The sequence below is a fragment of the Xenopus laevis genome, chromosome 3L (genome assembly GCF_017654675.1).
Source record: "Xenopus laevis strain J_2021 chromosome 3L, Xenopus_laevis_v10.1, whole genome shotgun sequence".
Classification (NCBI taxonomy): domain Eukaryota; kingdom Metazoa; phylum Chordata; class Amphibia; order Anura; family Pipidae; genus Xenopus; species Xenopus laevis.
The window spans coordinates 41,118,716-41,131,171 of record NC_054375.1 but is presented as its reverse complement, the minus strand read 5'-3'; the positions used below and the strand labels follow the sequence as shown (position 1 = coordinate 41,131,171).

The window sequence follows — 12,456 nt, the reverse complement described above, 5'->3', positions numbered from 1 at the left end:
TATATACTATACAGTACATGTTACCCCAACTCTCAAATTTATGAATAAAAACAATATGTGTACATGCACTCAGTAAATGTTTGCATGCTGAGAGTTTCATGGCAAAGCATGTGAAAGGGGACATGCCTTGTCAGACATCATCCTTGTGCTTGTCAAAAACCAAGCAAAACAATGAACTCTCTTTATGGAGAGAAAGACTACACCTTCATCCCTATTTGGCAGGACCTCATCAAGGAAACCAATCAGCATTTCGGCTAGTGCCCGTACACTCCAAACAGCTATTGTGTAAGTCAGGGTGCAAGAACATGGAGCAGATTTCAGTGCCAAATACTGGAGCATTTCCGTGCTGAAATCCGCTCCATCATGTGCCTGCACCAGGGCCAATGCAACTTATCCATCTTATGAGATATGAGGATATTTTATTGATGCCGGAGATGCAAATAAATCCTGGGCTAGATGACATTAAACTTTAAGCTTATGTGACACAAAAGGTCATGGACCTGCCCTTTATTCACCAAGTTTTCCCTTGATTGTAGCGTGTTTTACTTTTGATTCCCATTGCGTTTTGTTGCTGCTGAATGGATTAGAACACTAACATATGTGAGTCTAATAGAAGTAGTGAATTTGGGTTGAATTCCCAGGAGTGTTTTCAACTATAAATTTCCGAATTGTGTTTTCATTAGCCTGACTGCAGCGGATAAATTAGAGATAATTGTTGACAGGTTTATATTATTTAGTTACAATCACTTGGTTTTGGGAAATCTCTTGTTTGCTTTCAAATTGTAAAGGGATGTTATCATACCTAGTTAAAAAAAATGGACTGCTGTCTATGTCTGTCTCATAGCAACTAGCTAGCTGTGCTGATTTGGCAGCGACACTTTTGTGCTGCTGTTTTAGGCACCTATTAGATTTGCAAATGAACCCAGTAGCGTATTCAGGTCCAGTGGGTGTGGCACATGGCATTAGCGGATATGACGGCACTACTGCCACATGCCACTAGAGGGACCCCCTACCTCTGCTGTCAGATTTAATAGGAAAGCATCCAGCAGCAGGGGAAGTGTGTTTGTTTTTGAGGTCCTAGACAAAGGCCTCTGAATGCACCATGTTACCATTAAATGCCTCTGTTTCCCACTGAAGCAATTTCTTTTATAGGGCTATACCTTTAAGTCGATCTACATTTTCTGCCAGGTAATGAGAAAAAACACATAGAAACTAATTTTTATTGCTAACATTGAAAGAACGATAAAATGCACCTTTTAACGGTATTGGGGGTTGCTGAAAACGAAAGTCTAGAGTGTAGTGTTCCGAAAGATATTGCCCCTGAGGCCTTTGCCTGTACATTATTGAAAGCTGTTTATCACTGCTACCAAAAAGAATCAACGCACAAGACAACGAGGGTCTTGATAATACCGCCGCAAGTGCTTTAGATGGACTTTATCGTAGTTATGAGACATCCTGCAGCGGCCTTTGAATCTGTCGAGCTGCTGATCAAGGTCAATTGAGATCAGCTGAACCTCTAGAGACCATTAAGACCTGTTAAAGCTGGTAATAGCCTAGCAAGACACTTTCCTCCACCATCAACTTCTACTTAACTCCTGGAAGAAAGTAACAGAAATTGATAGTTTTCATTTCTAAGGAGAGAACGGTGAATAGTGTTCCTAGAATATTCTGCGAGAAGACAGAATGGAAGGTATATAAAATGTTTTTTTTTTTTAAAAAATGTAATGGTGATAGAATATTTTATGTAGTCCTTACTCCCAGTGAACTGCAACCTTGCTAGTGCTGGATGTTGCCACTAAGAGGGAATTAAAGGAACATCTATGCGTACAATTAAGACAGATGTGCTAAGATTACACTATTATTTCAGCTATAGTATTGATTGATGGTGAATAAGTGAAGGCATAAGCGAGAAAGAAGCTAAATGCAGGGGATTGATTTCCAGGCGCTGGCAGGGATTCTATTATCCTTGGTGAGATGGAGGTAATTTTGATCCCTTCGTTTTAAAGCTGGGAGCCAGTCCAGGAATTTGCAGTGTCAAGAATCTCCTTGTCTACCAAATTACCTCAGAACTATTAAAACCCAGATAGGAGGCGGCAGTATACCTGCCAATTTCTAACTCTGCAAGAAACAATACTGTAATTTATCTGCTTTGCATTTGCACATATAAATACAACCCACCCCCCGCCCCAAAAAAAGGCCATTGATGATCAGTGAAGCATCTAAATGACAACAATTGGATGGACCTAGCCTACGCTGATTTGTATTTTTATGCTAATGATAGGTGAAGTGCAGGCTAGGTAGGAGAATTATATCCAAGTCCCCACATCATCGGGAGCAATTCCAATTTTGCAAAGAACAAGTGAATATAAACAAGTATCTATGTCAATGGGAGCTGTATAAGGGCTTACCCCCAACCAATATTCCCTCTATATTACTAGTAATAATAAATAATGTGGTTTTGCTATTTCCTAAAGCAATGGCCTTTTTTTGCAGGAAAGGTAGTCTCTATAGTTTTGCTGTCCAGGTGATAATTACTAGAATTCAAGTCATGGTTTAAAACAAGGTAATATGTCTCCTGTGGAGTGAAAGATGTTTTCACTGTGTCTACAAAACATTGACAAAAGATCCCACAATTATTAGTGTCCAGTTTCAGTTATGTAGCATAAATATTCTGAACCACACACTAAGTAGAGAAGTTCCCAAACTCTGGTGCTGGCCCTACTAAGAGGGCCTGGAACAACTGCAAGTTATATACCCTTTTTTATATTCACTTATTCCTAAAAGTGGAATTGCTCTCAATGGCATGGGATATGATCCTCCTACATATGAGCAGCCTGCACTTAACCTACAATTAACAAAAAAATTTATTTCAGGAGGCTTCCATTTGCTTGGTCCATCCAATTTATATACGACACTGATCATCAATGGCTCTTATTTGGGGGTGGAAGTTGGTTAGATGTGCGAATGAAAAGCAGATAAATGAAAACTTTGTGGTATTGCACGAAACCCAGCGCACATGAAAAAATCATTGGGACTTCTCCCATTGACTTATATGCAACCTTGACAGGTCTGAGATACCGGATTTTCAAATGTTTTGTGATTTTTGCATGCGGAGTTTAGTAAATAACCCCCTAAGAATAAAGACTGTTCAACCAAGGTAGGCTTTAATAAAAAATACAATGGTAACTGCATTAGTGGAACCCTGTAACAGTTTCTGGACACAGAGGCAAAGCTAAAGGATACATAAAAAACACTGTTAAACATCAGCTGTAGAAACAATCTTTGATTTAAAAATGGGGTTTGCCCATTTTCCTCTCAGCCTAACTTGTTTTTGCCATTTTAGTTCTAATGTTGTTACTGTTGTGGAAATTCAGTTATCGACAATCACTTTGGCACAAGCTCCATGGATTCTGAACTCCCAAAGAGTTAGATCCCTGGACAAAAAGATCACATGGTTTTTATAGACTTGTAAAAAAAGGAGTTAGTGGTGGGAAAGCATAGAAATATTGCTCCATAGCACAGAAAAACAAATAACTGCTCTTACAGCCGAACAGGTGGCTCTGCCCTCAAGGCCAGGGTTCAAGTGACCAAGGCTAGCTTTAGAACAGAATCCAAGTCAGGGGGGGCTTTATTATTTTTCATTATTTTTCATTATTATGCCTATAGGCGAGCAGCTCTTTACAGTGTGGAATTAATTTGAGAACTAATGTTGTTCACAGCATGACTCTGTTAAAAAGAATTTGCCAGTGGTTACCATTAGCTATCAATATAGACCCACAACAATGAAGATATTCTTAACCTAGAGGTTATACTGTTTTGTGTGGGTCTCAATGATGCCCCTTAATATTGTAAAATTGTTCCCAATAGAAGAAAACAGTTAGTAAAAGGTGCATAAATCGTTTTAAATCAATTTTCGGGTCACAAAGCAGATTCCTCAAATTAATGTGGGTCCCCCGAGAAAATGATTAAGAAACATTGCTGTAATGGATGATTGTATCAAATGATCTTTGCTGATGTATTCAATGTTTTGTAATTATAGAGGGAGGAAAGTAATTTAATATTGTAATACAACTAAATGCTGTTCTTGCAATTATCTAGTTGCTAAACATTAGCATGCGTTAATGGATCCAGGTATCCAGTACATGTATTTTTTTCCATAAAAAGAGGAAATAAGGACACATCTTTTCTGAACAGAAGGTAAAGTTTCCTTTCTGTCAGATAGTAACTGATATTGACTTGTTTTAATGGACAATGCTAATTTGAATCCATACAAGAAATGTGTTCCTGTGTTAAAAGGCAAATTGAAATAGAGAATAGATACTGGTTCATTGGGCAATAGTGTGTTAGGGCAGGGGCATACGGGCAGATTCTGGGAGATTTAGTTGCTTCTCCCTGGGGGAGATTTAGTCTGCCTTCCCCCTGCTAAAATGAAAAATCGCCTGAGGCAATGCACTCGGGGCGCTTCAATTTCCGAAGTCGCCCGAATTTCCTCGACTTCAGAAAGCGAAGCACCATGAGTGCCATTGCGCTGGCGTTTTCTCATTATAGCAGGCGGAAGGCAGTTCGGGGAGATTGTCACCCCAGCCGACTAAATCTCCTCAAATCTGCCCATGTGCCCCTGCCCTTAAGAGAGGAGGTGGATGATAACCTTTCATAAACCCCTCAATAACAGGAAATTCAGTTTTCTTTGTAAGTTGACTGGAATATTGAAACCACAATGACTATGGCAGACAGCCAGCTGTTGTCACCCAAACTGCACCATGTGTGGTACTACTAGGAATTAAGAAATTGGTGTAATATCATTGTGTTTCAATTGATCACTCTAGACTACACAACACATGAACTGCCCATCAAAAATATGTGGAACGTTGTCAGTTGATGGGATACAGCAATAACCACACACCCTCCAGATACATTTATGGGTTAATACCAACCTGGCCATGCCCTGACTTTCCCTAACTCCAGACCAGCCTGCTCAATCCCCACTCATTTTGCATGGCAGCCTTGCCTATATACCTATATATATATATATATATATATATATATATATATATATATATATATACCTATATATGATGCCATCAAGCACAAGTCAACTATTTCCTCTATCAGTTGCGCAATTGCATTACACAGCATTTCCTACTGGTCTTTGTTATATTGGAGAAAATGTATACTGTGTCGTGTAAGGCAAGGGAATATTTACCAACAAAGACTGATTTATTACCAGAGACTGTGTATATTAAACCTTTTACAGGATATTTAATCTAATGCCAGGTCCTGTTTGTCATCCTAGTAAATTTCCTGGTTAAAATTCTGTGTATCAAATCATGTATCATTTTTAGTATGTAATATATTTATATGTATTTTCTTTAAACAGTCTTGTGTCCCTAATAAGAGGCCAAGTGGTGACTACAGATGGAACCCCTCTTGTGGGCGTCAACGTATCATTTGTAAAATATCCCAAGTATGGCTACACCATAACACGACAGGACGGCACGTATGTATTATGTTGTTCTTCCAACTCTTTGTACTTTCTGTGCTAATATCTGTCCTTGATTTTGTGCTGCTTGGCTAAACAATAGAACTCGCATGTATACAGGGGGTTCTTCCACCACTTGATGCAAAGTTTCTAAGCTTTACATGTTGCTCTTTGGAGTGTCAAAATGACACCGAACGTGAACATTTTTATTTAGCTAATCACAGTACTTATTTGATATCCCCAGGGACTTATTTGGTGATTGTGTTGGTCCCCAACTCTTTTTTTACATTTGAATGTGGCTCACGGGAAAAAAAAAATTGGGGGACCCCTGAGCTATAGAGCAACCTGTGTGTGATAATTTCATAATTAACTTATAAATGTTTGATGCTGAAGCAACACAATTAAAATGATTAGTCAATTTCCAACATGAATAAAGTGCTCACACTCTCTCAAATCTCTTCTTTCTCCAATCATAATCATCCTCATATATTCAATACATAAACCTTGCACATGAAATTCATATTCTCTGTGGTCTTGGGCCACTGCTCATCAGTCCTTAATATCAAACTTTTCCTTTTATCACATTTGCCAACAACTCTTACTTCTACATACATGCAGCAGGAATGCATAGTACTTCTGAAATCATTTTTTCACAATCAGATTTGTACATTTCCTAAGGATTTTACTCTTTTCTGTTGGTTCTGTCTTCTCAACAGTCACTCATCCAGTGAATGGGCGGGGCTGCCCATCTTCTGTCGGGCCTCGGAACAATGCAACTGATAATATATTCAAAGTATAGATTACATTAAATCAACTTACTGAAATGACTGTAGTCTCTTTTGTAGCGAGCCGCCGTTATTAGAAATTAGGCTGAAACATAGCAATTGGAAGAAGATAATGATTACTCGCTTTGACGATTCCTTTCATTCAGCTTTAGCCAGCAAAATAATTATTGAAGTGGAACCAAAAAGCTGAAATAAAAGGGAGTAGATTGATTTTGCATCATTAAGTAATAGTTGTTTGTGAGAAGTGATAACTGGCATATGTTGATCAACACAATAAACCATACGTTCCTTTCAGATTTGTTGGAATAATAGCAACAATGCAATGGTGGGAATTGCACTGGATAATCATTGAGCACTCCCTTTATAGAAACAAATACAATGGCAAGCTGGTTACAAGCTGACCTATTGCTCTTGTATAACAAAAACATTTTAGTTCAATCAAGTTTCAGCTCAACGATAAGCACCCATTTATTAAATGCTTGAATGTGTCTTATCCAAACAGAAATACAAATATGGAGTCCATTGACCAGAAAGTGCCAAATTATGAAAAAAACATCTCCTTTTTAATCAAATAATTTTAAATTTTTTTATTTTTTTCTAATAATAAGATACTACCTTTTTCTTGATCCCACATAAGATAAAATTAATCCATATTGAAAACAAAACATCTCATTGGGTTTAATGTTTACATGATTTTTAGTAGAATTAAGGTATGGAGATCCAAATTATGGAAAGAACCCTTATCCGTATAGTCTCAGTTCCAGAGCATTAACAGGCTCCATACCTGTATCTGTTAGCCACATAATCCAATTCAAGAGAGTATATAAATTGTTATTGTATAAGTAGTATTATTAGTGTTCTGACATATTTGGTCAATCCCTGTCCCAGAGGAGCTAACAGTCTAAGGTTCCTGCCATGCATACATTTATACAGATTTTCATTTTAACCAATAGTTATTTTTGTATATTATATTAAGTAGGAGGAAATTAGAAACTCATGCAGGGAGAACATATAAAACCCATGCAGACAAAGCACAGGTTGGAACTAAATTGAGAACCCCGGTGCTGGAAGTTAACAGTGCTAAATGCTGAGCCATAGATGTAGCCTGTAATACTATCTATATAACATAATAACCTCACTGCTTTGAGGTTACATTATCTAATATTTAACAATATCTAATATGTTTTAATTTTGCAATATAATATAAAAGACAAATGGACTTTTAGAGTTTTCTTGAAAACGTTTCACCACTCATCCAAGAGGCTTCTTCAGTTCAAACATTGAACATGTTTATGAACACAATGCAAGAGCAAAGAACTATTGACAAAACTACTTGTATCGATACAGCTTCCTCCTTCCCTGTTTCTTTACTTCCAGGGCTGCCTTTGCATTTCTAATAAATCACAAACATCATCACCTTTTGGTGCAGAACAAATTTGCCTGCTTAAAATGATGCTATTTGCAACTCAATAACAGCAACTCGTTTGCTTCAGTGCTGATATCTTGTGCACAAGTTGTGCTATATTCTATTGGCTTGAATACTGGGGAAACACTGCATTGTGGGTAAAGAATAAATTCAATGTCTATGCATTTTGACCCATCCAAGTGTGTTCATAAACACATTAAGTTCTACAACCCCTTCTTTCTCACTCCAACACTCCATTCACTCTACCATTACTTTCACCTGCCATTAACCCCTACTTACTCTTATTAGGTCTATGCATCTGTATGTCAGCTGTTCAGGAATTATAATATGCTCACATATTAACACCATGCTTTTTAGGTATAATTTCCCTGTAACTGAGAATGGAAATGTTCTTTAACGAATCGTTTAGTACATTAATGATTAGAATTAATTTTACAGTATGCAAACTAACCAAGCGTGTTCATTTTAGGTTTGATTTAATTGCCAATGGTGGATCTTCCCTAACCCTTCACTTTGAACGAGCACCATTTATGAGCCAAGAAAGGACAGTATGGCTGCCATGGAACAGTTTTTATGCACTGGACACATTATCCATGAAGACAGAAGAGAACAGCATTCCTAGTTGTGACCTGAGTGGTTTTGTGAGGCCTGATCCTGTCATAATCTCTTCTCCGCTATCAACATTTTTCAGTTCCTCTCCGAGCCGCAACCCAATTGTGCCAGAAACACAGGTATTCGGTTTTTTTAAAACAGTTCTCAGGCCAAATGAATACAGAGATGGCATTTCCCTGTGAGAATGTTAAATAAATTATCAGTTTGAAAAAAAAATTACTTGTCTGTTTTGAAGGCATCACAAGGCCATGTTTCAGTTTATTTCAGGTGAAATGCATCACGGCAGTGTGAGGTTGCAACCCACAATACTCTGAGTTATGTTTTATAATTATGTGCTAAAATACTAAAGCATAAAACAAAGCCATGGGCAAATAAAAACAAGAATATATTCTTTTGTAATAGCTCTTGCGTACAATTGCAGAATAATACCTGTCTCATTCATTTCAATATTATTTTGAGCATTTCAAAATAATTAGACTTTATATGCTGGAGCAACAGTGAGATTTTATTGTTTTGAGAAACAACTGTCATCATAGAGTGATAAAAACATGTAATAAATCGTCTTACGTTTGCTATTTCTTTAGTAACCCTTAGTGACCAATTAGCTGGTAGCATTTATTGGTCACCTGTTGCATAACAAGCATCTGGTAGGTTGGCATGGAAAACTAGATGTGGGTAAATATCAGACTTTTTATTATATGTCCCTGATGTGCAGTTCTAAGGGCAAGTAGTAAGACTAATGTCAAGATTTAGGAATTTAGCAGATTTATGCAATTTAAAATAATATATCTAGTATTAAGTATAAGCAACAAACATCTGGTATTGTTTGACGGTCCTTTACCTTAACATTTTAATGCAAATGCTCAACAACAGATGATATGTTCATAAAAAAACAAAGGGTTATGTAGGTAATAACTGTCAGCCACCAAACTGGGGTTTGTGAGGAGTATGAATATGGTGAGAGAACGATGTCCAGTTTCAATAAATTATAGAGATACAGGTATGGGATCCGTTATCAGGAAACCTGTTATCCAAAAAGTTCCGAATTACGGAAAGGATGTCTCTCATAGACTCCGTTATAATCAGACAATCCAAAATTTTAAAAATGATTTCCTTTTTCTCTGTGGTAAGAAAACAGTTGGTTGTACTTGATCCCAACTAAGATATAATTAATCCTTATTGGAAGTAAAACCAGCCTATTGGGTTTATTTAATGTTTACATGATTTTCTAGTAGACTTAAGGTGTGAAGATCCAAACTACGGAAAGACCCATTATCCGGAAAGCCCCAGGTCCCGATGATTCTGTATAATAGGTCCAATACCTCCATTTAGACAACGTAAAAATAAAAAGTGACTGTATTGATGCTGGGCAAAAGAATATATCTGTAAATTACAGATAACATCCTTTAATCAGTTCTCAGTTAACTTTTGAATAACTCATAAAATATATGGCAGATATATAGCATGTAAATATGGCTATAATTCCCATTAAACACTTGTTTAAAAAGTATACCAGAGATGTAGTGAAGACATAATGCTTACTCACAGATTACAGGGATCACCATAGCTAATACAGCTATGGGATCCGCTTTTTCAAGATAAGAATTACAGGAAAATCATCTCCTATAGATGCCATTTTATCCAAATAATTCCAACTTTAAAAATGTATTTTCCTACCCTCTCTTATAATAAAACAGTAACTTGTACTTGACCCCAACTAAGATATAATTAATCCTTATTGGAAGCAAAACCAGTCTATTGGATTTATTTAACGTTTACATGATTTTCTAGTAGACTGAAAGTGTGAAGTTCCAAATTATGGAAAGATCCTTCATCCATAAAACCCCAGGTCCCAAGCATTCTGGATAACAGGTCCTAGATCTGTTTAAACATTATTTTTCTAATTTCAAACTTCCCTTTTGCAAGGTTCTCCACGAAGAAATCGAGCTGCCAGGCTACGGTATGAAACTCTGCTATTTAAGTTCTCGCACATCTGGATACAAATCTTTGTTGAAGATTACTATGACACAGTCGATGGTGCCTCTTAACCTTCTCAAAGTTCACCTTATGGTAGCAGTGGAAGGACATTTGTTTCAAAAGACGTTTCAGGCCTCGCCTAATTTAGCCTACACCTTTGTCTGGGATAAAAATGATGCATATGGCCAGAGGGTATACGGACTTTCGGATGCTGTAGGTATGCTGTCTTTTCTTCATTGAATTGAGAGTATGCTCTGTGATCATTGTTTGTGCTTTAGTTGTTGTTTGTTTCTTGCACAGGAAAAAAATATATTGTGGGCCCTGCAGAATATTGAAGGTAATGCAATGATCCTCTTGGTATTTTATAAACGTATGACAACTTTTGTGACTTGAAGAATAATTTGTAGATATACAGTATGTGGCATTAAATAGGGGTTAATACTATTATGGGGTATTGTAGCAAAGGGTTATGTGAGGTAATAAATATTTCAGCATTTGCAATGGGTCTAGTAACCCACAGCAACCAGGTAGCATTTACTGACCGTCTTTTTAAAAACACGCATCCAACTTGATCATATGATTTCTTGGCCTAGTGTAAACTTTAAAGAGCTTTATTAGCTTATATTTAGGAAGATTTAGCTAAAGTATAAAAAAAATACTCAGTTGGCTGATAAGATCATACATCATAGTGGAAAGTAGGAAAAAGCTTTGAATTGAGCTAGACTTGGCAAAAGCCATGAAAAGTTCTGGAACATTTTGACCTTATTTTTTTATTGGAAAGCAAATGTGTCCTTTGATAAATCTGCCCCTTACAGTTTATTATTTTTAAGCTATTACTTAAAAAACTGGGCAATTTTTTTTTTTTTAAAGACAGCTGCAAGTAGAAAAATGAATGCAACAATGATTGCTTGCCATGGGTTACTGCCCACGGGCCAATCTGCCCAGTGTTGATAAATGAGCCCGAGTGAATTTAAACCAAACATTTCGGAGTTTATAGACAATCTAGCTCTAGTTTCTCTTTTTTCTTTTGTAGTGTTTCAAGCTGTTTTGATTGTGGTACCAAAATATGGATAATAAGAAGTGATTGTGGACTTACTTTACATAACATAAGAAATGGCATACGCATTCTATTAACGATAGTGAATTTAGGATGCAGGGAATGCTATGTGGGCTAGTGTTACGTTGCCTTGTAAAACAGCACATTTCAAATGTCGGCTTTTTATAACAGGTTAGTGCATTTTTAAAGTGCAGGTAAATATAGCAATAATTTTTATGGCATAAAGATTTCTGCTCTTAAATATAATCTCTTGTTAACTGTTATCTTTCATATACCATCTAAGTTTTCCTTAAGCCCTTATTTTTGGCTGTCGAGCCGTCTACCCAGCAAAAAATATCAATAGCCAATTAATTTCTTTTTCTCTCTTTCTTTTTTCTTTTCTCTTCCTTTCCTTTCTCCTCGCCATCTTAACAAGCAAAATGGAAAACATATGACAATATTTCTTTGCTTGATCAGTAGAGCATGGACTTGGGAGAATTATTGATAAAAGTGTGGTTAGAATTTAGAGTTTAATACTTGGTATGGATTGTGTTGTCTTTTTTAATGGGTTGTTAGGGATCACACTAACTAACACAGACTGAACTTTTTATTTTTTTACAGTAAAGCCTCATACAGTCAGAAGACATTTATTAGCACTATATACTTTTGCTTGTTTTATCCCTGCCTTTTTGTCACCTTTCTAACTTTTGGATAAATAAAAATTGCCTTGCAAGTATGGTATGGATACTTGATTAACCTAGTTCCTTCATTTCATTATTTCCACAAGATTAATCATCTTCAAACGGTCATCCAATTTAGATGATTTAGATTGATTTATAATTTACATGTGAGAAGAATGCCATAGGGTGTAATCATATCTGAAATGTCTGACTAATTCCATGAACGTTGTGTTAACCAGTCCTAATGGTTTAACAATCATTTAGGATATATGAAAGGGAGCTAGTATAACTTCTTTGACATGTTTCTGTTTCCATAGCGTGTAGCAGAAATGTATAGACGTTTTCATTTACAGCCAAAAAAAATCTGACCTACAGGGCTCAGCAAAATACTATTGCAATCCATAGAAGCATTTCACTTTGTTAGCAGAGTGTAAGTTATTTAATTTTTTATATTTTTTTTT

At 36.5% G+C, this 12,456-nt stretch overlaps 1 protein-coding gene across 5 annotated transcripts in view; it reads left to right on the top strand.

Moving 5' to 3' along the window:
• The window catches only part of LOC108710917 (teneurin-2), a 1,136,107-nt gene that overhangs the window by 1,057,452 nt on the left and 66,199 nt on the right, over nt 1–12,456 (top strand). For all 5 annotated transcript variants that reach the window (XM_041586173.1, XM_041586172.1, XM_041586171.1 and 2 more), the window contains 3 exons: nt 5,378–5,497; nt 8,160–8,421; nt 10,229–10,496. In XM_041586173.1, coding sequence (XP_041442107.1) covers nt 5,378–5,497; nt 8,160–8,421; nt 10,229–10,496 — 650 coding nt within the window. The remainder of the gene's footprint in view (nt 1–5,377; nt 5,498–8,159; nt 8,422–10,228; nt 10,497–12,456) is intronic.